This window comes from Astatotilapia calliptera, chromosome 9 (assembly GCF_964374335.1).
Source record: "Astatotilapia calliptera chromosome 9, fAstCal68.1, whole genome shotgun sequence".
Classification (NCBI taxonomy): Eukaryota; Metazoa; Chordata; class Actinopteri; order Cichliformes; family Cichlidae; genus Astatotilapia; species Astatotilapia calliptera.
The window spans coordinates 3335640-3362636 of NC_137430.1; the positions used below are offsets into that span (position 1 = coordinate 3335640).

Below are 26997 nucleotides of genomic sequence, written 5' to 3' on the forward strand. Positions count from 1 at the left end.
TACATGCTTTGCTGCATACTTCTTTTATTATTACCCTGTTGATTTTACACACAGTCGGCTGCAGCTTTGCAGCTCACAGCCACACACTCCAACGACAACAACAATTCGGGAGCTGGCTCATTCTTTACGCTGGCGAGGCGTGATTACGGATGCCGCTCAGGTGCGTCCGCCTCCCCTGCAGCGGCACCGCAGACCACGCCCTGCAGACCACGCCCTGCAGACCACGCCCCGCCACACTATGTTGGTTTTAATGCGCTGACTGATCACTGTAAGTACACATCATCTCCTGAACTGTCCATAATAAGTAATAATACTTGTGCACAGCTGGATTAGTATGAGCTACAGGACAGTGCTGTATGAAGTTTGTTCAATGCCTAAATGAGGTGTTTTTGTTTTTGAACTTATCACTTTGGCTCCATGAAACCAATAAGGACTGTGACATAGACGTCCATGAAAAATCAATTCTGTCTCAAATGAAAGATAATACCGGTAGTGTACAAGCTCAATCCTAATCATTACTCCATGTTTCACTGCTCCCAATAAATAAAATTATACTAAACTATTGGTGGTAAAGATGCTGATATAACAGCAAAGCTTTGATTAATAAAAGCTGTCAAAGGGTTTCTGTATTAAAATTAGCCCATCGTGTTACACCAGGCTGTACGCTTCAGGTAACTGTTCAAAGTTTGTCTCAATACTTAATGATCTAAAAAAGGACAATTTTGAAAATGTCCCTAAACAGCACATAAGAGACAGCGCGTTTCATTCCTATTTATTAAGTACCAACATAACCAGCGGCCCTGCAACTCATGAAGCAGCTCTAAGTGTCTGATCTACAGGGAGTGCAGAATGATTAGGCAAGTTGTATTTTTGAGGAATAATTTTATTATTGAACAACAACCATGTTCTCAATGAACCCAAAAAACTCATTAATATCAAAGCTGAATGTTTTTGGAAGTAGTTTTTAGTTTGTTTTTAGTTTTAGCTATTTTAGGGGGATATCTGTGTGTGCAGGTGACTATTACTGTGCAGAATTATTAGGCAACTTAACAAAAAACAAATATATACCCATTTCAATGATTTATTTTTACCAGTGAAACCAATATAACATCTCCACATTCACAAATATACATTTCTGACATTCAAAAACAAAACAAAAACAAATCAGCGACCAATATAGCCACCTTTCTTTGCAAGGACACTCAAAAGCCTGCCATCCATGGATTCTGTCAGTGTTTTGATCTGTTCACCATCAACATTGCGTGCAGCAGCAACCACAGCCTCCCAGACACTGTTCAGAGAGGTGTACTGTTTTCTAGGGCTGCTCAATTAATCGAATTTTAATCACGATTACGATCTGGGCTTTCAACGATCATTAAAAATGACTGAGCCGATTATTAGCCCCTCCCTAATTTATCCGCGACACCTTAAAGGCCGGTCCGTGAAAATATTGTCGGGCATAAACCGGTCCGTGGGGCAAAAAAGGTTGGAGACCGCTGATTAAGAGGACCCGAGGGAAGCTCGGAAAGCTAAGCAGAAGTTATTTGGAGAGTGACTGCCGCTGGTTGAAAAGAGAGTTTAAAAAAAAAAAACTTCAGTGGTGTTGCACACTATTTTATATTATTTTTTAAAGTCATTGTTAACCCTTTAAAGCCGGTCAGAGCAGCACGCTCCGTGTTGTGTAACTATTGTTAAATCCCTGTAGAACCTGAACCGCGTAAGCTAGCGCAATAATTTGTTTTGCATATGAAACCGGAGGAGTTGTACTTACATCTGATGCCATCAGCTTGTCCTCGGTCACGGTTTCGTTCCACATATAGCTTTGAAAAAATTGCATAAAAAGCGCTTGCAGGAACAAAAACATAATATTCCAGAAACACGCTTTGTGATCCGATCAGCTGTTCGTAACACTTCCCACAGTGAAATGATGCACCTGCTGTTTTCTTTGCAAATTTGCATCATAGGACTGTTTTTTGTTTTTCCTGCAGTATATAAAAATTGCTGTATCTCCAAAATAAAACTATGAAGACACTCAAAATAAATTTCCTGTTGTTGTAAACTATTTTTTGCAACTTTATTGTATTTAAAGTTTTGAGGGATAAACCTCTTAAATTTCTCCAAGTAGAAATATATGTAAACAAAACAAAAGCGATTTTCAATTTTTTTTTGTAGTTTATTGCACTTTTTTGCAATTTATGTAATTACTATGGACTTAATGCAGACATATTATTAAAATATGGGCTATAACAGTTGTATTGATGTATAGCAACTTGAAATGCTCCCACAAATGGCACTACAGCATGTAAAAAAAAAAAAATAATAATATAGGCTCTGGTGGACTTGGTTCTATAGTAGGTCTTAAAGGGTTAAATAAATATCGTCAAATAATCGTGATCTAAATTTCAGTGAAAATAATCGTGATTATCATTTTTGCCATAATCGAGCAGCCCTACTGTTTTCCCTCCTTGTAAATCTCACATTTGATGATGGACCACAGGTTCTCAATGGGGTCCAGATCAGGTGAACAAGGAGGCCATGTCATTAGTTTTTCTTCTTTTATACCCTTTCTTGCAGCCACGCTGTGGAGTACTTGGACGCGTGTGATGGAGCATTGTCCTGCATGAAAATCATGTTTTTCTTGAAGGATGCAGACTTCTTCCTGTACCACTGCTTGAAGAAGGTGTCTTCCAGAAACTGGCAGTAGGACTGGGAGTTGAGCTTGACTCCATCCTCAACCCGAAAAGGCCCCACAAGCTCATCTTTGATGATACCAGCCCAAACCAGTACTCCACCTCCACCTTGCTGGCGTCGGACTGGAGCTCTCTGCCCTTTACCAATCCAGCCACGGGCCCATCCATCTGGCCCATCAAGACTCACTCTCATTTCATCAGTCCATAAAACCTTAGAAAAACCAGTCTTGAGATATTTCTTGGCCCAGTCTTGACGTTTCAGCTTGTGTGTCTTGTTCAGTGGTGGTCGTCTTTCAGCCTTTCTTACCTTGGCCATGTCTCTGAGTATTGCACACCTTGTGCTTTTGGGCACTCCAGTGATGTTGCAGCTCTGAAATATGGCCAAACTGGTGGCAAGTGGCATCTTGGCAGCTGCACGCTTGACTTTTCTCAGTTCATGGGCAGTTATTTTGCGCCTTGGTTTTTCCACACGCTTCTTGCGACCCTGTTGACTATTTTGAATGAAACGCTTGATTGTTCGATGATCACGCTTCAGAAGCTTTGCAATTTTGAGACTGCTGCATCCCTCTGCAAGATATCTCACTATTTTTGACTTTTCTGAGCCTGTCAAGTCCTTCTTTTGACCCATTTTGCCAAAGGAAAGGAAGTTGCCTAATAATTATGCACACCTGATATAGGGTGTTGATGTCATTAGACCACACCCCTTCTCATTACAGAGATGCACATCACCTAATATGCTTAATTGGTAGTAGGCTTTCGAGCCTATACAGCTTGGAGTAAGACAACATGCATGAAGAGGATGATGTGGACAAAATACTCATTTGCCTAATAATTCTGCACTCCCTGTAAAGTTGTCATTCATAATGCAGAATCTGAATCCGACGCCCTCGGCTGTTTCAGCCACATCCAGTAACTCCCTCTGGCTTTCTCAGATATGTATATTCATATACGCTTTAAACACACAAGACGTCCTAAGACATCTACAGCACACCCAAAGGCAGTTTCCTGCTCCTCCTGCCTACACGGACCCAGAGGCGATGCAGCTCTTCAGCCTAGATGGACAGCGGTGCAGATTTTAACCAAACTCAATGCAGATCCACGACGCTGAGAGACTGAACACATCCACAGAACACACAGTGACAGGAAAATGTCACATTCCAATTTGTTATTATTAATAAGGAGTGCCACGTCTGTCACGTTATCCTCGATTTACTCATGAAGCCAGTTTTCAAAATCTGCTGAAAACCGATGAATCTCTCCGGCATTCGTGGCATTTAAATGATGTGAGGCTGTAGCAAATGTAGGGACAGAATGTGGATTTCTAGAAAGCTGGAGGTTGGATCAAAACCCAAGTTTGAGTATCTTTACCACCAACATCCTATCAGTGCTGTTTTTGGTTTTTTATACACTTCAGAAATTACAGATAATTCTTAATGAATGACGAGGACGTCCAACAGTGAATTAACTCCTTACTACATCACTGCTGGAGTTTGTTGGTCATTAATAAACATCCTCTCTTTGATAAACGTGCCTAAAGATATTATCTGCTGGATGTTACGAGCTTTTATTCATATACACCACATATCAAAGTTTTTAGCACGGGGATATTTATCCTTTAAATCAAGTGGAACGAGCATTCTGTGGAAATGTGTGGAAACTGTGCCCAGAGTCACAACACCAGTAAAACAATGTTTTTCTGTCATCCACACAGGAAAAACAGTCAATTTAATAAAAAGCGAGCTGCTATTTACCAAACTACCAAAGTGTAATTTATCTAAAACGCTGTCATACTTGGAAAAACTATGGCTACAGCAAAGGTTTGATTTTCACAGATACATGTAATCTGCTTTAAAGGGCACTGGATTCCTAGATAGCATGATATCATAAGAAGTTACAGGCCTGGGAACTGTGGCACATTTGGAAGCTATGATACAAATTAAATAGAAAGAAAACTGACTGGATGTGGATTTGCTCGGTTTGCTAGCCTGCTGTTTCTGTTGTTTGGTGTCATTAGTCAAAACCAGCCTGACTTTAACCTCAGCCCTCCAGTCTGGATTAGTTTGTGTCAGAGTCAGACACTAATCAGGCAGTCGCAAGTGAAAAAGGCAACAGCTACTTTAGCATCACGCTCTTTCAGGCTGTAGGAAGATTATCCTCGTACCTTTGACTGTCACAGGTAACTGTCAGAGCTGAAAGACTTCAACATCTCAGTGTGATGCCAGGAACTTTGCACATGCAGAATGTGTGCATCTTGATGCTGTCAACCAAACTGATTTTTGATGCCATTGTGGGAGAAAAGCTGCCCTGTTTACTTCTTCTGCATAGCTAGGATACAGAAAAAGGTTCTGACTGTTTCTGAGCTTTTACAGTTCACATCAAGCACTGTGTTGTGTTTTCTGTTTGTTTGTTCCACAGACAAACGTTGTAAAATGTTCTCTGGTGACCTGAGGCTCTTGTTGGTAATTCGGCAAAATGGCAGCAAAAAGGAGACCTTGTCCAATAAAGCAACGGAACAATTCAACAGGCAATGTCATAATTCTGTCTTTGTAACTGACAAAAACCATACCATCAAAACGTCTCGTCAGTGTTGGTTTTTGTTGAGTGCTTTGACTACAACAATACCTGATCCTCAACCTTTATGGCAACTGCCCGATCAGTTCTTATGCTTCCTGTTGTCCCTCCCCCAGAGCCAGTGTCTCTGTCTGTCTATGTCTACCTTTCTGCCAATGAAACCTTTAAAAAACGATGACTTTCATTGACATCTTACATTCCCTCCATTTAAAATCCAGTTTTAAGAAGTAACTCAAGATTAGCAAACGTCTGTGTGACCATTTCAAGGAGAGGAAATCGAGATGAAGTGAAATACTGAAGTATCAAATTAGCATGATGCTTCGTTACAACTTAACAAGTCTTCAACTTAAGCTTGTATCCATTTATTTTTCACATTTCTATTTAATGAAGTTTAAACAAAGTTGTATTAAATGATCTGGACTATTTAACCTGTTGCTGGATGAAGATGAAGGACGTGCACAGTGCCACTTCCTCACCCGTCTCAGTGTAAGAGTTATCTTATAAAGGCAGGAGAAGCTACAGGAATGTTGCATCTTTTCAATCAAAGGATCCTGTTTTAATAAGTAGGGTGATCTTGACTGAAGGTTAAAGGTTAGCCTCCAGAACAGCTTCAGTGTTGGTGCTGAATGCTCTTTGCCTGATATCTGACAGGATTTTTAGGGTTCTTTGTACTTGACTTTGCTCCGTCTGTTAGGGACGGCCCGGAGAGAAACATATCCCACCTGGATCAAAAGGGAAACGTGCAGCGGTCCAAGCAGACTGACTGGGCTGTGAAGCAAAGGAGTCCAAACACAAACAGCAGTCTTAGCTATAGTGACAGCACCTGTCAATATAAACGGTTGCTCCTTTTTCCTGCTAACAAGTGTTGGTACCATACATAGCACTGACTGGCTTATTGTTTCTTGTCCTGTCTACTCGCTGGATTCATTGCATGTCAAATATGAAAGCCCTCGTTATTGTGTTTAAAATGTTAGATGAACGGAGAAATCGTTATGGTCACGATTCAGGAAAAGGTCTTTCTAAGAAGCATTTTTTCCCAGTGGTGCCGCTCCATCCTTACAAATAATGGATTTCTCTGGATCTGAAATATTTGCCTGTCATTTAGACCTTTAAATTTATCCCCACAGTTTCTATTTTTTTTTTAACAAGGTAAGTAGACTTTTTGCTTAAGGAGCCAAAACAGATTATTTGCTTATTTGCTACAAATCCGTGGAATTTCATGAAATATGATGTTACACTAGGGTCAGTTTATCGTCTGCCTTTTGCTGGACATGGGTGACACCACACGGGGGCTCAGTCTACATATCTGCCCATTTACCTGTTTATATACATGCTGTTTATTTGCCTTTCTCCTTTTCTGCATCCATAAATGTATTCCTGACAAAACCTCGTGTATTTCTTTACCTATTTGCTTCCCTGTCGATCTTTTTCCTTGCCTCTGTCCATGTCCTGTCTTTCTGGACCATGCTCTGTCTTACATCTGTCAGTCTCCTGTCATTTTCTTTTCTCGTAGTCTCTCTGAATTCTGTCTGCCTGCCAGGAGAATCTTAGGCTTTCAGATGCTTTTGTTTAAACATTTATTTTACATTCATCTGCATTCAGCAGCTGTTGAGCACACACAGAACTCTCATGTGGTTCAGTGCGACTTTTAGAAAGAGAGGACCTGAGTTTATAGACACTCATGGACTAACATCCCAACGTTCTACATTAAACTCATTTGTCCTCCCCTGCAAAGCTGAATGAACTGGACACCAACATATAACACACTGTCCTATACAGGCCTGCCTTTTTAAAGAAAACTTTTCTGCCACCTAAGCATGAAGTGGCTCTATTACCCTGGAAATCAGGTCAACTTTTTTAAAGCGGAAAACTTTTGGAAGTGAGCAAAAGACATTAATTATATGTTCTATATAGTTCAAGGTTATTCTGTCAGGCCAAAGCAAAAACTCCAGATTACATTTCACAACCCTCTGAAATAATTACAACTTCTGAAACAAAGGTGCCTCTTATCTGAAGGGATAATTATAACAGTGAGTAATGGAGCATTGACAGGCTGAAGGTAATGGAACACAGGCTTGACAGCTGGCTCCCTCCATGTGGAGGTTCAGCACCATGGACAGAGGCCAAGATCTGCTCAGTAACTTTAAAGAATTTGAACCGATTTAATTTTAGGAAAGTCAGACGTTCCTGTCAACTTTTCTCTCGTGTCTCTTGACAGACGCATACACTCATACATCCAAATTCCAAATCCAATGTCATACTATGGAAGATACCACAGATGAAAACAATAACAATGAAAAAGGATTTGCTAAATTAACAACATTGACCTTCTTAGTAACATGAACAAGAAATATTTTAAAATGTTCAGTGGGCCATGAAATTAAATGACTATACAATCATAAAAGGGAGTTTTTCCTTCCCACTGTTGCCAAAGTGCTGCTCATATGATTGTTGGGTTTTTCTCTGTATGTATTATTGTAGGATCTACCTTACAATATAAAGCACCTTGAGGCGACTGTTGTTGTGATTTGACGCTGTATGAAAAATATGAATTGAATTCTGGGATGGATAAATCTCTGTGCAGCGAAGCAGGTAATCTTGTACCGAATTTTTCAGACCATAAGGTTCATTAAGTGAAACAAAACAGTCAGATAAGTCAAACTTTACTCAACTCATTCTTCTTGCTTCCTCCACTTCTGTACCATTGATTCATTAATGTTGAATTCTCTGCAGCTGCTCTATTCCCATGTTGCTGCAGTATATTAATGACTAACCTCGTATTGTGGATGGATTATCTCAGTTGTTCTCCTGACTGAAGTTTGGTCCGTTTACAGCATCCTGCGATTGCACCATCGGGAATCCTCACATTAGTGAGTGAAAAAAGTTAGCATTCATTCTCCAGCTTCACTGTTTATGTTATGCTAACATAGCTGTGTTGCTAGCGATCACATAACACATCATTATATACCAGCTAGCCCAACTTCAGTAACCCTACAAACGTCACTGCTGTTTAGCTTTCTGTCTTCATTTATGCTGGAAGTGATAACAGAGCTGTACGTTTGAATGTTTTCAGAAATCTCAGTCAGAACATGCTATATCATGTTTAGGTGGAAACTAGCGAGCTAACTTCCTGCTAACTTCTAACTCTGTTAAATGTAATAAATTCTGTTTTCATGGATGCCTGGATGTTAAACTTAATTGTTACACCTGGTAAAGCAGAACGCTGATCATTTTATTAAAGATGAAAGACTTTAGACAGTTTTTAACTCTCAGTGATGCTGCAGTGATTGTTTGACCTTGGGACCTGAAGTTTATGGAGTTTAGGACCCAGATTACTCCGTGAGGCTCCTGACTGTGGCAGCCGTAATGCTCCAACCATCCATCAAGCGGTGCGGCTTCATAGCTACCAAAGTCATACTAAAACATTGTTGACAGATTTTTGATTTTTACACATAAAATCGGTTCGAGGTCAGTAAGCACAACCAGAATTCATACATAAAGCACACTGTTGATTTTTGAGAAAATTAAAGGATTTTAGGTGCGCCTTATAATGCGGAAAATACGGTAATCATTACATATGAAATACAAAAAAGGTTGGATGGACTGTATGGATGCATCTATTATTTGTGACTGAAATGTTAAATGATGCCTATTTTATTGCATTAAAATGTAATCTATTTTTATTCATGGATCAGCATTTGGGTCTCAGACTGAACTCTAACCAAATCAACATTAATCTGGTTTTCTTGCTAAACTGTTTACTTTCACTAAGTGCATCTGCAAGTTCCCTAAAATGTGGCATTACAGTGAGCCCAGGACTTCGTTACCAGCATGTTGTATTTGTTCCCTCACCAGTGTGTTTTTGTACTTAAATTGCAACATGTGCAAAATCCATTGCGTTTACTGCGCAAGTTTACTGCGATATACATCTATAGTTAGTTTGTGTAGGCAAGTTGCAAGTTTAGCATTATTCCTAAAAAGGGCCTTATGTGAAAGCAAATGAATTTTAATTGGAAAGTATCATTCATGTCTGACTTTGTCAAAAAAATAGTAAAAATCTAGTTGAGTCACAGAAACAAGAATAGTAGATGTGCAGTCTTTTTAAAAAGCCAATATCAAATTGTATTAAATCTGAAGCACAGCCCACACTAGTGGCCTGAAGCCATCTCTGCATGGGGTTTAAATCTGTTCTTTGTGACTCTGTTGATGAACCAACCTGGAAGTGACTTGCTTTTTTGTCTTAGTGTTTGCTGTCGACTCCTACAGTGGGGCCAACGAGGCAAATCCTAACACTTCCCCCAAAACTGTCAAAAGACATTAGCTCACCCTGGTCCGTAGGGCCATACTCTGCGAATGTCCCTTCTGGGTTACCATCTAACAGCCTGCGCTCTAATGAAACAGAGCTAAACAACAGTGAAAAGCACTATGTGGTAAAAATAGACTGCTGATACAGTACAGTTACGCCTGCCCGTCTGCCTTTTGAGGATTAGTGTTGTCTTTAAATAGCTTGATGAGTCATTTGTGTACTGTACATGTCTATGCTGGGAGACAGAGCCACAGCAGTGGTATGTTTGTGCTCTTTATCCCAGAAGGCACCTGTGTTTTCAGTCTGTCTGAGAGAGTATGGGTGGGAGAGGAGGGAAGGTGTTGTTGTGATGTGGCCTGAATGTCCCTCCCAGTTATTTTGGCCTGCTTCGACTTTTTCTAGGTAAGCTTGGAGGTGGTGGAGAAACAAAATTGAAAAGAGGAATCTGAAACTAGGTCCTGAGCTTTGGCTCCTCTTACATTGCCGAGAAACTGAAGTGACCCCTTTCAGAAGGTTGTACGAGCCCAGAATGTCTTTTTGACTCTTGGAAAGCTGGCTATACTTGGCTAACCGGGTTTTTGTGAGTTAGTGGCACAGCTAGTCAATACATTAAATTCTTAAAAGATATAAAAATAATTTTAACAGAAATACACTGAGGTTACAGTACACCGTACCCCGGCACCTCCTCTTCCTCTGCCTTCTTATTCTTTTCCTGTTTCTGTCCCTGCTCTGCTCTTGATTTCATCCAAAATCAGGTTCTTATCCGACTCCACATGCTCTACTCTGTAATCCTACAACATCTTTCTCCTCGTTCTTTATTGTGCTCCACATGCCTTCGTATCTTTGGTATAAGACTTAAATACCACTCTTGGTGACAAAGATCCACCCCTGGGAACACACAAAGGATCTCATTACAAAAAGAGGGAAGACATAGCCAGCTGCACTCAATCTTTGCCTTTGTGTGCACACTGGAAACAACACATCCATAGCGTTGGTTAGTTAGTTCACTTTGTTAAAGACATACAAGGGTCCATAGCAAGAGAACATTTACACAAAGGCACAGATTTAAAAACAAACTGGTTTTCAGAGGTCAAGACAAAACGTAAAATAGTCCTTTCAAAGGCCTTGAACAACATAATAGATGGGCCGATAGTTATCCCTGCTGCTTATTTGGTCAGCTTTGTCTTTTATGTTGGGTGCTAACATAGCTGATAGAATTGAGCAAATTCCAAATGTTCAGCAGATGTCTGATCCATCCCACGTGGCCTTTTGTCTTTAATGTTCTATTTGCGTCATAAATTTCTTCTGAAGAAACTGTAACATCTTCCTTATTATCAGTTTCACCCTGTCCAAAGCTGGGACGCCGGCACAGTCATACAGATCGCAGAGATGTTTCTGCCACATTCGAGTCATTTCCTCCGAACCACTAACACCATCAATATTAGCTGGTGGATGTTGTAACATCACTCATTCTTTTGATTACTTTCTAGAAATCATTGACAAACTTGTTCACCATTGTTTGCCAGGGATTGAGATCTCACAGTGTCTTCATTCCTTTTAAAACATATACTTAAATTATCATTTGTGCTTTTCTCATATTTAAACAGAGGAACATATTTATGCCTCCCTGACTCCGCCCTAGCTTTAAAGACCTTCTGGCCTCAGCATGAAGCTCTCATTCCAACCTGGTTCAGCACATTTCAGTCTTACACAAGTAAGGACTCCACAATATTTTCATATAAAGAACAAAACTCAGCCCCATGTTGGGGTTTATACAGCTGACATCATTACATGCACCAGGATGTAGCTCAACCTTACCCAGCCAGTCTACTTTTCCATGCAATAAGCTGGAAGGGCAACATTGCCTAAATTTAGAGATGACGGCACATGCTCAGTAAAAACAAGCTCATAACTAATACTCATAGACTCTACAGAGTCATGGCCTCAGCTGTGCAGGTACAGTGATGTTGTGTGCCATGCCTCACTGCTATGGGTGTAGCTATTATCAGGCGAAAGCACTTTACTAGAGCTACTGTTTGATACATCCACATTCATATCACCCACAGCAAAAACACATATAGAGGCACTGGCCTGAATAAAAGACATGACAACCTGTTACGATAGTCAACCTCATTCTGGGGACACTCGTGAGGAAACTCTCACTGGACTGGGCTGCTGCGTTTAGCGGTTTCTGGGGCTTACTCTTTCCTTTCCTCACAGCCAAGCTCCTCGCAGGGAACAAAGGTTGGGCATGCCAGCCCTGTTCCTCTGGCTGAGGAGGTGGTGCTATAGGCTCCTGTACATCTTCCTCCTCATGAAACTCCTTCAGCTCTCTGGATTTTACCAGGCAATGTGTGAAGTTCCTTGACTGCCGTAATCCGACGAGCCATAGCGACCACTGCCGGCTCCAAGTCTTTGCTAATGCTTCGCTATGCTTCTAAGGCCTCATGCATGCTCCAGACTCAACCACCACTACATACTGCTGAGTAAATCGGAGGTGTCCATGCTGCCAAATCCAGGAGGTAACAACTTGAACAATTTCATCCAAGAAGTGCAACACAAATCGGAATACTTTCTCCACACTCATTAAGCCCTTTAAGGCAGTCCTTAATGTTGTTTGTGTCCTGTTGGGAACCCTGGTGTTTGACAGTGTACTTGAGTTGTGCACACCTCAAACAAACAGCCACACGGACTCTTCAGTCCAATGACATGAAACATTTTTCATGGGTTATAACACGATTTCATCATGTGACTTTGATTACAATAAAGTACAAAAACTCATCACCTGCTCTCACCTTCCCATCAGCTGTTTTTGGAAATAAAAAGCTGACTTTATTCATATATGTGCAATAACTCGAGCACGCACGCCACACCCGCAGCCGTATCTACCAATGCATGCACAGGGACTCATGCAAGCTTAATCTGATGCTGGACATTTAATGCTGTTACTTGTCTTGCATTTCAGCAGTGCATGCTGGTTACAAGCTTTCAAAACAACAACACAAATATATGGATATCTAGCATCGGGAATACCAAGCAAATATCACACATAGACACAACTAATGAAACGAAACACAAACAGAACGCAATAAGCACTCACAATGTTTCAATGTGTGTGTGTGTGTGTGTGTGTGTGTGTGTGTGTGTGTGTGTGTGTGTGTGTGTGTGGTGGGAAGGCATTGATCAAAGCAGCTTAATAGCTAGGTTCAACACTGTACTGTTCCTGTTGCGAGCTGAAGGCTACTTCAGTCCTCATTACAGCCTCCGACAGGAGGCAGAGACAGGAAAGGAAGGACAAGGAAATGAATCCTCTGCAACTCTGAATCTCCATAAATCACAGCAGCACACAAAGAACACTTTAGCTCGTCTCAGAAAGCAGAAACCTGCACACACAAACACAGAGCCACATGCACATATGCCTAAATTTAGATATACACTTTAATGGGAGACAAACACACATGGAGGCTGCATGCACACACCCACACACAAAAGCAGCAGCGTCAGTGCATTTTATTTCAACTCCTCATCTGGCTGCCGTAAAAACAAGCCTGCCCCAGTGGGCTGGAAACTCTTTCCCTATTAAAGTTACACTTTTTCTAAAATCCAGGTACGTTAAAACAAGTCACTTCCTGGCTGCCACAAGCAGGACTAATCCCCAGGCAACTCAAGTCACATGTTACTGAGTGACACTGCTACAAATACAGTATTTTATTAAAAATGTGAACTTGACAGAAAACTGCCCAAAAGCTTTGATCTGTTGAGTTTCAGAGCTCAAACTAATCTATACCCGGCCTAAAAACATGCAGATCATGCTGCAAGGTAGCAGCAGTCCAGATCTTGAAAGGGGGCAAATTTACACGAACCAAGGGTTTCTATTTTTATGACCTATTCGCAGAACTTTTTGACCATATGCTTGAAGCTCAGTGCCAACTATATCCTAAATATCTGCGGGACACCACAGCTTCTAATGCTGCCCACTAATTATCGCCATATATCTGCACCCTCATCGCATTTTTTCCTGCCCCAAGGCTTTTGACCATAGATAAAGGTTGGCAATAAGAGGATGGAGTAACCCCCCGCTTTTGCACCTTGCACATCCTGACCTAATGATGCCAAGAGGACAGTGCATAAGCTGCCAAAACATTCTCCATTTTAACAGCCTAATTAGCAAACTCCAAGAACAAGCCTGACTTCAAGCTGAGAATGAGAAGGTGGTTTTTATTTAACTGCAGCACACTGGTGACACCTCAATTATGGTTGAAGCAACAGCCGTTAACGAATCTGATGCACCCAAATGTGTGCTTCAACAACACCGCACAAAACAACAACAGAGAGACAAAACCACAGGAGGACTTAGAACAGGACTTACCTATGATGGAGAACCCGCCGAGGCAACAATCATCACAGAACATGGAAAATAAAATCAACAAAATTAACAATTACAGTTTGGCCTTTTGGAACCGTTATACTTCAAGGAGACGGGGTAAGAATTGTTATTGCGTAACACCTTTAGTGAAAAAAAACAGGACACCTGCTTTTATTTTCCAACAAAGACAGGCAGCTACAGTAGTGAGGAAAACAGAGTTAACTGGATGCAGGGAAAAGAAGACAGCGTGACACCATAACCCCTGGATGCAAAGGAAAGGGATAATGATCACAGGGTTAACAGAGACCTGGACAGAAGAGAAAAGTACAGGTTTCGTTTTGATTTGGTGAAGATACCTACTGGTGCTGCTAGGAAGGAAGACTGTGAATGGTTAGTAGTGTCACACCTGTCAACAGCAACACTGTTAGTCATGAGAACATCTCAGCAGTGCATCATTGGGAACAGGATACTACAGATAAAAGGGATGTTTCAGTTTCTTTTAAGTAGTTCTGTATAAGGTGCTGATTCGTACTCAGTGTATTATATTCAGCTTCTTCCCAGTTAGGAGATGCAAAGCGTATACGTACTGTAGGTGTTTAAAACATCAAAGATGAGGCCCCGCTAAATGAGCAACTCTGTCTTCTGCAAGGTAACAGTGCTGTCTTTGTCAAAGTACTTATTGCTGTTAAGATAGAGAGGTGATGGCTTCAGGAAACTTGTGTCTGGTAGTAGTGTTGAGTCCTGAAAACACTCTAAATATAGCTTACAGTTACACTGACCGTTTGGCTTCGAGTACTGATTAATACCTTATACGATCCCACTGCAATGAAACCCAAACATCCCTTTAGAGTCAAGGCAATCCACAGCCCTGTTGGTCAACACTTCAATCCATGCGTTAGTCACTCAAAAACAGCCAGCAAGCCTCAGCCAAGTCTTTAGACAAATGTATCCATGCAAGAAAACAGAACGAATGGGTGTAATGATTGACATAACCCTTGATGAATATAATACACCCAAGCAATCAGTTCTGCTCAAGATCTATCGGACGTCAGTTTCAAATATGGGAAGTACCCAAGCTGGATTGCAACATGCATGGCAACCATTTGTCTACATGTTTTAGTTACTTTATGTATTTCTACGTTGTCCAGGGGTGACTACAACCAACCTTCAACGAGAGGAACATCTTGATTGGCCACAGCTGGTTCTTCCATGGGATCAGCAAAGCTGGGAAAGAAGGGCTTAGCTGCAGGATTAAGACCAGATCCTGGAACTGCCAGAGGGGGGACCGATGGAGGGGAAGAGGGGCTGGTGACAGGCGATGCCATTGGAGAGAACCTTTTAGCTTCTGGGGAGGTTGGACTCTTAACAGAGGATGAAGAAGATGAAGAGCGTGGTTTCTTGGATTGTTTTGGGGATGATTTGCCTTCTTTGAGCTCTCTGGCTTGGAATTCCTGTGCCGTAGTTTTTGGGGAACGGAGAGGTGCTGGGCTTGGGGTGTCGAAGTTTAGGCCTAAGGGTAAAGGATGACCTAGCGCACCCATGTCAGCAAAATTAAATAAATCGCTGTTGCTGCTCATATTTGAGCTGTTCAGAACCCATGAAGCATCAGACGGCGAGAGAGGTGGTGCTGAGGCTAACACCTCACCTTCAGGGGAACAATTTGGGCTTGGCTGGGTGGCAGGGCTGAAGGCTGAGGTGTCTGCCTCAGGCGTGGCTTGCTCACAACATTCCTGGAGAGAACTGCTGTTGTCAAACATGCCGCTGTCTACCAGATTACCAACTGCTGCTTCATTCTCTGGAGAAAAGGGTGGTGAAATAGCCTCTTTGCTGTTGCCCAGACTTGCATTTTCGGTTTCCATCAAGAGATCAAATGGGTCACAACATGGAGGGGCCACAGGGAAGGAACCGAGTGATTTGCCGTTGGTGGTAGAGGGCATAGTAAACGGAGCTGCTGTGGCTTTCAGCTCACTGTTCAGGACCAGTGGGCTAATGGGAGCAGCTCCTGGGGAGAAAAGATCCTGAGACAGAGGGGAAGATACCAAGCCTTCATCTGGGTAGACCTCCTTTTTCCAGGGGCTCTGGCTTGAATCTTCATCTGCCAAGTAGGCCTCAAGGTTGTCCAGAGTTGAACTCCCAAGATCCATCATGTCCTCCTCTGTAATGTTAGAGGTCACAGCAGATGAAGGAACAAATGGTTCTGCCACTCCCCACTCCTCTGGAAGCTTCTTCCTGCTCTTCCCCTTCTTCCCTGGGCCTCCACTCTTCCCAAGTTGCTCCTCCCAACCACCCTCTGCTTTATCCCTCCTTGGGCCAATCCTATGATAGAACTCCTCTGTTGGTCGGGTGCTTTCTCCCAGTGCTTGCATCTCAGGGTGGCCCTTGCTCTCCAGTTGTTCGTAGGATCCCTCATCTTTCTGTCGTCTTTTCTTCTTCTTCTTTTGTTTTCGGTCTGATCCATCCCTGTCCCTTTCGTCGCCTCCAGCATAGGCAGCGCTCTCACGGCTAGGCCAACTGTCAGGTGGGTCCTCAGGGCTGGCTGCAAGATGGCTGGTATGTCGAGCAATCACTGTGGTGACACTTGGAGTAAAAGGGAGGTCTGTCGACAGGCAGCCAGCCTGGTCTGGCCAGCCTAAGGCACCTTGTTGTGGGTGAAGAGGGCATAGTTTAAGGTAGGTAAAGATAGATATGTGCATATTAACTTTTTTCCCTTAGTCTAAAACAAACAATACAGAGAAAGCCCAAAAAGTTGATTCAGGGTTGGTTTGAATCGGGGGTCAAGGAGGCCATTTACGTGAAAAAGCAAAGACCATCTCTGAATCGAGGAGTATGAGGTACTCATGGCCATTGATCAGTGGTCTTTGATCAATGGTTGTTGATCAATGGTCATGACAATTTTCATACTAATGATCACGAAGCTGACCTCACAGCCCATTGTTCATTCAGTGGTGCTAGTTTGTACTGTTCATAAATGTAGTGGAAATCTGGATTCAGCTGAAGAAGAAGTGAACTGGATGAAACGTTTCTCCCACGGAAAACGTCCAGATGAACAGAATCAACTTTTTGGGATTTCCTTACCTGGATGATTGAGCATGCACCAAAACGGACAGATAAATATCACACAGAGGCAAATAAATCACAAGATAACTGGGATACTGATTACACAAACAGCGTAACATTTAGAGCCTCATTTCTGTTGCCCTTTAGTGAAGAAAGTGTGCATGTTCTCATATTCTTTAAGAGGATCTACTTACTTACAGTGGTCATATTGGCAATATTATGTTTCAAATAATAAGCTCAGCTTATTTGGAAGTAATCAAAAAATAAAAAGGTTTCAGACTAGTCCAAATTTCTTTATAATGTCAGTGATTGGAAATAGTCTTTATACGGTCATGGCAGACACACATATCAGCACACAGGCTCCGCCCAGCAGCTGGTTAAAGTTTGTGCTTGTGAGGGGCAGCCAACCAGAATAAAGTTGGATTTAAAGGAGAGGAGGGGAATTAAACAGTCAAACTTGTTTCAGACAATGGTTGAAATGTGGAGCTGCACAGAGGCCCAGTGAAGGATTAATGAAGAGTCTAAGAATCAGCTACAAATGGAAATAATACAACTTTAACACAGAGCGGATAAAGTAATCCAAACCAAGCCGTGATAGTCTGAAGATTTCTTCTAATGTAATACTGACTGAGCAAATGGATAGTGACAATTAAACACACACACACACACACACACACACACACACACACACGCAGTATATGAGCAACTTAAAGGATGGAGACAATAGGCTAATTTTGGGCGACTGACTCAGAGCAGCCTTGAGGACAAGTACATTGTGTACACTCACAATTAAGCTAGTAGCAAACGACATAGCTTTGTGCAGGCACATGAGAATGTGTGCATGTAAGTATGTAGTACCTAGAGTGAAGTGCCCAACATGCACACAATGATAGACACAGAAAGACGTGGAAAAAATATCAAGAAGAATGCTTAATGGTCCCACAGAAAGGAGGTCAAACACAGGTCACTTTACTGTAACTAAAGCAGACTCCATTAGTTTTGTGCCACAGTTTAACATTGCTTCAGTAATAGAGGGCATTTATAATGGATGGCAGTAGTCAACCTGATTTCAGTCTAGAAGGGAGACGGTAAAGATAGGATGGCGAATGCAAGATACAGGAGTGCTAACAAGAGCAGCGGGGACATCGTCCGCTGAGAGGAGGGGTGGCCCAGTTTGTTCCTAGATCTCAGGTATATACATAAAGGTACACAGCTGAAGAAGAACAGCTAAAGTGGAGCAGCTGTCAGGACCCACACAGTACAGTACAGCAGCTCTCTGGAGGACCATTTTTCATATTAACAAACACATGACACAACTGTGCTCTGTATGTATCAGGGGAAGCAGAAACACATCAAATGAAAGTACTGCAGTGTTTGTGGTGCAAAGGCTCGTTATTCTGGATGTTTTCTAAAGGACTACAGATGGAGTTTGTTACCGTGATTGTCACAGTGGGATAACGTTACAAAAACTGTAAATGTTCCTGACCTGCAGTACCAACATGCACATATCAGCCACAACATTTAAAACACTTATATGTGAAGCGAACAACATTGCTTATCTCAGTGTAAACTTCCAGGGCTGAAACGCCAACGCGGAACTGCCAGAAACTACAATTTGTCCAACGGCCAGTTTAGGCTGGCTCCAAAATGCTCATGATGTCAGACTTCAGATATGAAATGAGCATGATTGGTACAAAAGTGGCAGCCGTGACTCAAACAGCTCATCGAGTAATTAAAAGGTCAGTGGTTTGATCCCCACCTCCTCCAGGACGCATGTCCACATGTCTTTTGACAAGATGCTGAACTAAACGACCCTGATGCATCCTTCAGGGTCGTGTGTGTGTGTGCAATAGTTTGCAAGAACTTCAAGTCAAAGAGTCAAAATGACTGTGTGTGAATATGGCCTGTATTAAAAAGTGAAATGAAATCTCAGAGAATAAAATATGAAGTGAAACTGGCTTCAAAGGGGTTACGAATCAACAAGCATACAGTAAGATTTACAAATATAATGTGACTGCGATCCTCACCCAAGATTTTACAAATGTGTACCTCCAAACCCGAATAAATAGCACGCACCACTTCTTAAGTTTGGCTTCACACATTGGAAAACGTTCTTGTTCAAAACAAACCTACCACTTACAAAAGAAATACAGTGAATGCAAAAGTATTCGGCCCCCTTGAACTTTCCCACATTTTGTCACAGTACAGCCACAAACATGAATCAGTTTTATTGGAATTCCAATTCCAATGGAATTATTGGAAGTGGAGCGAAAATCCAGTCAAAGTCCAGGTCTAAATCCAATCCAGAATCTGTGGCAAGATCTGAAAACTGCTGTTCACAAACGCTGTCCATCTAATCTGACTGAGCTGGAGCTGTTTCAAAGAAGAATGTAGATGTGCAAAGCTGGTAGAGACAGACCCTAAAAGACTGGCAGCTGGAACTGCAGCAAAAGCTGGTTCTACAAAGTGTTGACTCAGGGGGCTGAATAATTACGCACACCCCACTTTGCAGTTATTTATTTGTAAAACATGCTTGGAATCGTATGGTTTTCGTTCCACTTCTCACGTGTGCACCACTTTGTGTTGGTCTTTCACCTGGAATTCCAATAAAACTGATTCATGTTTGTGGCTGTAATGTGACAAAATGTGGGAAAGTTCAAGGGGGCCGAATACTTTTGCAAGCCACTGTAGACACAGATCACGTGGCATGCCCACATGGAGCTTTAAGACAAATTTCATGCTGCCAGATTCAAATCCCAGCGGGAAACTGGGACATCTGGGCTTCCACTGTATTCGTGTATGTTTTTTTTATTCTATCGTTTGTTTGTTTTGTTTTCAAAGTGGTCATCATACAGTTTATGGATGCAGATCAACAGAAAGGTTTGCTAATTTTAGCTGACACCCTACCGCTCCATCCAAATAAGGGACTCTAAAAAACTTTCAAATGGACTGATGTGTCATTATCTCACAGCAGTTTCATGTTGCAGATCCTGGCTTTCATTTACTCTGAGGATTTCTAGAACTCTCTAAGATGTCATACCCAGTTTCTTCTGTACTTTCTAATATATCTTCATTTTGTCAATAATGGCAGCTGCAAAGTCAGAAGTATTATCTTACAAAAGTATTTAACATACAGTTTCTTAGCCTTTTTGGATATTTTGTATTTTAATGATGACTCAGGATATCTCTGGAGTACAAATGTCTACTGGGCCAGAATGATTATTATTATTAGATTATTATTTGTACATGGTTACATCTGCTCAGTGCAGTTTGTTGTTGCACTGTGGGCTGTCAGTTGGTGTCATGGCAGTCAGACGAAGGTTCAAGCATGTGCAGTCTGGATCTTGAAGAGGGAGGGGGCTAGGGTTTGCTGCAAAGTTGAGTCACTCTGTGTTCCCGAGTGCTTCACAGGCAGACATAAAACACACACTTCAATGGGCAGCTGTAGAAAAGCGGCTGGACTTTATCTTGAAGACTTTTCACCTCCAATAAGAGAAGCTTCTTCGGTTCTAAGACCAAAGTGGAGGAAGATGGATGGACACTGAGGTGAATAGAAACCTCAGCAGTGAAGTTTACCTGAAGCCCCCCCACACACGGACCAGTACCTCCTCTTTGACTCCCACCACCCTCTGAAACACAAACCTGGAGTAATCAGGACCCCACAACATCGATGATCTTGTCCCAGATGCCTTAACGCCCACTCACATCTTGTGCCAGGTGATCTGAGTAGGTCACATGATAGGGTGAGGCAAGTTCTTACAATGTTTTCACTGGAACCTCTGCTGATAATGACCACGCCCCTTTTTCCACACCTCATGTGATGAGGCACGTGATCAATAGGCTCCTCCTTCCTCTTTAGGAGCCTGTTTGTTGGTTTTGTTTCTGACTCGAATTTATTTTTTACAATTATCCAAAAACATTTGTCAATAATGACAATTAAGAAAACAATACTGATGTTATTCAGGAATATTTTATTATTATTAATATTATTATTATGTGACTCGTCTGCATTAACTACACTGTGACTGACACAATCTGAGTGAGTGTTTGGAGAAAGAACCTGTAGTTTGAAGACAGTATGTGTGTGGCTGGATACTCTGAGATCAAGCCTCAGTATCAGAAGACTGCAGACACACATATCGTTGGGGTTCTACTAGATTTAAAGGTTCAGCCATGGAGCTGGAGCATGGAGCTGAGACAGCAAAGAAACGACACTGCATTATGCTTCTCCTGCCCAATGTAAGACTTTTCCTTACTAGGAATTTTGCTGATCCTTCAGGATTTTTACCCACGCTTAGTGTTTGTTTCCTGCTCCTGCTATTTGAGACTGTTTGGGAATTTACAGTTAGATCCATAAAGTTTTGGACAATGACCTTTTTTGTAGCTTTGTGTCTGGATTCACCACAGTGAACTTTAAAACAATCTGACTGCAGACGTCTAGCTTTAATTCAAGGGGCTGAACACAAACGTTTCAGGAATGACAGACATTCTTAAACATAGCCTCTGTGTGTACAGTACATCACATTTGTTTTCACTCCTGTAGCTTTTCCTGGCATACACAAACCTTCAATTTTGGGGTCTGAGAAGAACAAGCCCTGTTAGCTGATCTAAAAGGGCGTCTAATGGGTGCATGACTCTGCAGACTGATTAACAGCCGACCACCTGCAGTTACAGGTGCCTCGGCTGCTGTGACGCTTTTGTGCATTTTAGCACAGCTCTGTCAAGCGACACAAGCCACAGCAAGACAACAAGTAAGACTCTGCTTCTCTAGGATGCACGCACACTGAACTGGAGAGCAGCAGAGTCTGCGATCGGCCGGTCCAAAGTCGTAAAGTGTGGACAGTGAAGGACACAGACAGCTGAGCATGTCTTTGTGCAACACAGAGATCACTGACCTGCACACTGACCTCCTTTCTGCAGCTACACCAACATGTACAGCACGAGTGACGAGCAAGCATAACAGGAAACACTGCTTCCAAACTGAGCAGTTATTGTGGTGCAGGGATTGGAAGAAGATACACACACACCTACATTATGAGGACATGCTCTTAGACACTAAAGGTTCAATAGTTCACTGATTTGGTCAGTTCATTTCCAATTGTGTTTTTGTCCACATCATTCAAGTATGTGTGTTTCAAAAATTATTTCAGGTGAGAGTGCCAAGGTTCCCTTTGCTACAAGCCATTTATGAGTATTCAAACCAAACCACGTGATCCTTAAAACATTTTCCATCTTCAAAATTAAAACTCAAAGTCAATCAAATACACGGTTTCAGCCGCAACACACATGCAACAATACTCTTAATCTGTTCTCACTTCAAGTTTTGACTTAATTTAAGGGAAAACAAGAAAAATCGACACAGTTTGAGCGAATTTTAAATGCACAGGAAATGCAAAGGTGCTGATCCGTAGACAAGCTATTTGGAGAAGCTGAAACTAAAGTTACCTTGTGCTTTAGTTTAGATTAAAAAACCAAAACTGGCGTTGAAGAAAAACACTGTGGCGTGTGAGTTCAATGCATGAGTCTTACCTGCTGATACATCCAAAGGGCTGCGAGGAGCTTGTGGTTCGGGCAGCATGGGGCTGTGCTCCTTAGGGGCGACTGATCCTGCTGGAGGTGTGAGAATCTCAGGATCTGCAATACTTGGAGGCTTTTCTGCTTGAAGGGGTGCAGCTCCCACCTCCACGTTCATCCCAATCCCTCCAGGCTGGGAGAAACCTGAGGAACAAGAAAGCAGACAAACAGGTAAACCTTCTCTTTGCACCGACAGCATTACTCACTGTGACATGAAGAGAAGAGGAAGAAACAGTAAGAAGGTCAAAGAAAACACCACATACAACCTGAATGCAGTCAACATTACAGCTCTGAATACGCTCGTAGAGGGGAGGGGCCTGAACATACACAGCATGTGTGAGAGATGAGGTCATGAACGTGGTCACAACAATGAACGAGACTCTTCACCTGCATGAGTCCCAAACTGATGCACGTGTCAGCTGTACTTGTATAGGTCAGAGTGTGTGTGTGTGTGTGTGTGTGTGTGTGTGTGTGTGTGTGTGTGTGTGTGTGTGTGTGTGTGTCCAAGCCTGCAGGGTGTTTTGGTGGCCCAGAGACGACAGGTCTCATTAAGACAACAATGAGAGCTGGCTCTGCAGAGGCTGGCATGGTGAAAGGCATAACTCAGCCTTATAGCTCACACTGTGAGTGTGTGTCACTCTGCAAACTACCAGCAGATACCAAGCCAGTGACGGCTAAAGCTCTGCATGCAACCAACAAGGGTCACGTCCACAAATGCAATTCGTCAGCGTGGACAACTATTGGCTATTCTGGGGCAAAGTTCCTGGTTGGAAGTCGCATTTTTAATGAGGAAGGAAATAATGAGCTGTAATCATCCACAGTGATGAAGGCTAAGGTATGTTTGCAGAAACTGAGCACAGCGATTGTTCTGGCAGGCAGAGCTTCAGCACTGACATTATAATAATGGAAATATATATATAAATGAAAGTCACGTGCTTGAGTCCGCTCCCTCAAAATGTTTTTGTTTTTCTTTCAGCATACAATGCCGAAATCAAATACACCAACAAAACACGTACAAATACAAGTCAGTTCACCAGTGGTGTCCAACACTGACCAACAAAGACTCCAAACGTTGGACTTGTTAACTGTAAGTTTTACAACTTCTTCCACTGAGAAACAGCAAAAGACCAAATGCAGCTATTCAAACGTCTCTTACTGACTGCAGCAGGGTGCTGGAAATGTCAGCGCTCAGGCTGGTTGCTGCCTCAGGGACTTTGCTTTGGTAGTAATCGATTCAACTATGAAATCCAAATCATATCAAAGAGTGTTTGAGTTTAATGTGAAGCTAAACAGAGCGCTCACTGTGAGAACGTGTTAGCAAAGCCAAAGAAGGAAAGGCTCAAACACAAGGAAAATCACTGTGATCCCAACGCATCCATTTTAATATGGGATCAATTTGAGACTTCCTGCTTGAGTTATCGTGTCGCCCGCTCAGCCGTCAGCTGTGAAAGGCTAGAAATACAGATACTTACGATATGATGCTGCAGCTACTGTACCGCCAAAATTTTAAGAAGCCATCAACAGCATGTGAAGACAGTGACTTTAGCCCAGAACACATATTTAATAATAGCACTGTCATACATGATAATTAGTCACACAGAGTAGTGCAAAATGCAGATGAAGCCTGGAAAGCAAAAGGAGGAACGACTTAAACTGGAGCAACACCAGAGTAAACACTGGAGTAGCCGCCCATGACCGGAGAAAGCTCCGCACAATAAATGGTCATGAGAATGAAAATGTTGATCTCAAATGTGTCTTCTGTGACGGAAAGATAAAAATGGACCTGGCTCTGAAGAAAGGAGCTAAGTGACAGTCTCTGCACAAGCCCCGTGTCTGCACAGAGAGGTCAGGAGTGCATGATGCTCAACTTCATGACTTCAGTGCTACTCGGCTGCTCTGAGGTTAACACAATAACCCACATATGCACACAGGATACAAAGCCCTTACTTCAAATATACACAATAGATAATTACAGTGTTCATATTCTGAAATATGACAATATCAAAGCTGCAGACACAACGCAGCACTTCATCATGTGTAGCAGGCTCTCCATGCATGAGCGAGCCCTGTGTTTGTAAGTAGGAGACTCTGTAGTGACACAGACCCCATCAGACAGTGTTGCTGAGTAATGATAAGCATCATTCAATTACATATCACACACACACACACGCACACACACGCACACACACACACACACACACACACACACACACACACACACACACACACACACACACACACACACACACACACACACACAGTTAATATCTCAGCACTGCTGTTACAGCAGCACTCACATCTGTGATTCTGTTAGAAGGAAATATTGGGAGGATACCTGAAAACGCTCCCATCAGGTTAGCATCCATCTTTTGTGCGGGGCTGGTCTGAAAGCCCAGAGGATTAGAATAAGTTGCCACGGAGACTGGCAGCAGGGAAGGAGGGAGCAATGGAAAAGGTGAAGACAAGAGAAGAGAGAGAGCAATGAGACGCAGGCAAATATATAGAAGAGAAGTCGACTGAGTGGAGGTGTGACGTGAGGGCAGACAGCAAAGAGGAGAGCAGACACAAATCATTATTTATACTCTATATACAGTCTATGTTGCTCTGTGTTGGAATGATGCTAGAAATACTTTACACAGAAACACGAGTGGGAGTCAGAGGAGTGGCCCAAAGAGGCTGAGCCGCTCAATCTTTACTTTAAAACGATACATTTAAACTACATTTAGACAATAATTTGGGTTTTTACCATGTAATGCACATAATTTGTATCTACACTGGACAAAGACAAAAACCATTAGTGAATAAGCTGCATGGGTTTGGAAACGCGGTGGCTACACTCTGAGGCTGCTCCACCATGCAAAGCAAAGTAACGTGAAGCTCCAACTGCGCTGCTTCTCTGGGCCCGAGCGCCTTTAAGACGCGCCCAGGCGAGGAGCAGCCAGCGTGAGAAGCTTTTTGGAAATCACAGAGAACGACTGATGCAAACATTTTAATCAACAATTCATATATAAATATTTAGACAGATATTCAATGTCAGTTTTCTTAAATCCTCCCTGGACATCATGCTTCCAGTTAGTGATACACTTGCTTTGTGTGTATATGTGATGCCCAAAGTCTATCTAGAGCTAATTCTGAGACATGGTTTGGATATGGGGCAGTCACTGGTTTGGAAGCTACAAAGTCAGACTCGAGCACTGGTCCAGTCCAGTTTTTCTGGTCAAAAACGACATCATTTCCTGAAAATGTCCCACTGTGACCACAGAAGGTCCAAACGATGTCGTGAATCAGTGTTAACAAGTTAAGATGAAAGGACGATACTGTGGAGCCACTAAACTCTGTACCTGATAAGAAGTCTGAAGCCAAGGCCTGCTGCTGGTCAAGCGAGTGTGGCCACACCTCCCCCTGCGGCTCCGGGTGCGACGCTGCCGTCTGTTCCCCCGAGGTCAGTTTACTACCTGCAGCCGCAACACAGATGACTGGATGTTAGTTCACTCGCCTCGGTGATCATGCTGATGTCTTCATTTTAATGACACAAGGCTACCAAAATCACACAAACATGCTGGCATACACATTACACAAATACAACAGGCATTGCCAAAATATACACAGTTGCACGGAGGGTTCTGTTGCACGAAAGAAAGACGCACACAGACACACAACTGTACTCTCACCTGCTAAATTTCCTCCAAAAGCAGATATCCCAGTGCTACACAACCAACAATCAGTGGTGTTTGCTATGTGCTGCTCAGTGCCTCTGTCTGTCTCCACTGCAGCCTCAGCTGGCTGTGAGCTACTAACACTGTGAACCCCCAGTCACACATACACACATGCACACGCAAAATCACCACACACAGGGACACAAACACACAGACACACACACGCGATCACAGTCGGGGAGTCTGGCTTTGGCGTGGTGACGTTTTACTGTCTGTCTAGTTCAGGTCCCAGGCCCCGCCAGCTAGCGCCTCCCCTCACACTGCCTGACTTCGCACAGCCCTCTCCTTTCCTCTCTAACCCTGTAATCATGCTTCAGCTCTTGTCCAACAAGTCCCAGACCTCCAACTGACTGTTAGGGTGCAAGAGGTTAAAACGGAAAGAGTCTGCGGAATGAGGACGAGGAGGGAAAGGCAGGCTGGTGTCAGCGAGGACGCAGAGAGGAATTGATCAGACGTTTCAGTGAGAAGAGATAAGAAAAGCAGAAAAGAGGATTTCTAGGATGAGCGAGCGTAAAAGAGCAGACAAACAGAGCAAGCAATAGAAGAAATGGGAAGGGACTGAGGAAGGGGAGTAATGGAGGGAGGGGAGTAGCTGCGGAGAGAAGGAGGGATACACCGTTGGCAACCCTCTCCTAGCTGTGTCCACAGAGGGTGACAGTGAGGCGAACAGACAGGACGCCACCCAAAGTCAAAAAAGCTTTCATATATCAGACGTGC

At 42.7% G+C, this 26997-nt stretch overlaps 1 protein-coding gene across 14 annotated transcripts in view; it reads right to left on the reverse strand.

Annotated features, from left to right (window-relative positions):
- LOC113029844 (uncharacterized) overlaps positions 1-26997 on the reverse strand; it is a 121082-nt gene that overhangs the window by 35066 nt on the left and 59019 nt on the right. For 7 of the 14 annotated variants that reach the window (XM_080306309.1, XM_080306310.1, XM_080306316.1 and 4 more), the window contains 4 exons: positions 25906-26019; positions 24900-24986; positions 22520-22708; positions 15099-16571 (listed from right to left, as the gene is read on the reverse strand). In XM_080306309.1, the coding sequence (XP_080162435.1) occupies positions 15099-16571; positions 22520-22708; positions 24900-24986; positions 25906-26019 (1863 nt within the window). Of the gene's footprint in view, positions 1-15098; positions 16572-22519; positions 22709-24899; positions 24987-25905; positions 26020-26235; positions 26391-26997 lie in introns of those variants that run through there. The other 7 variants (XM_080306314.1, XM_080306311.1, XM_080306320.1 and 4 more) reach the window with 4 other exon arrangements.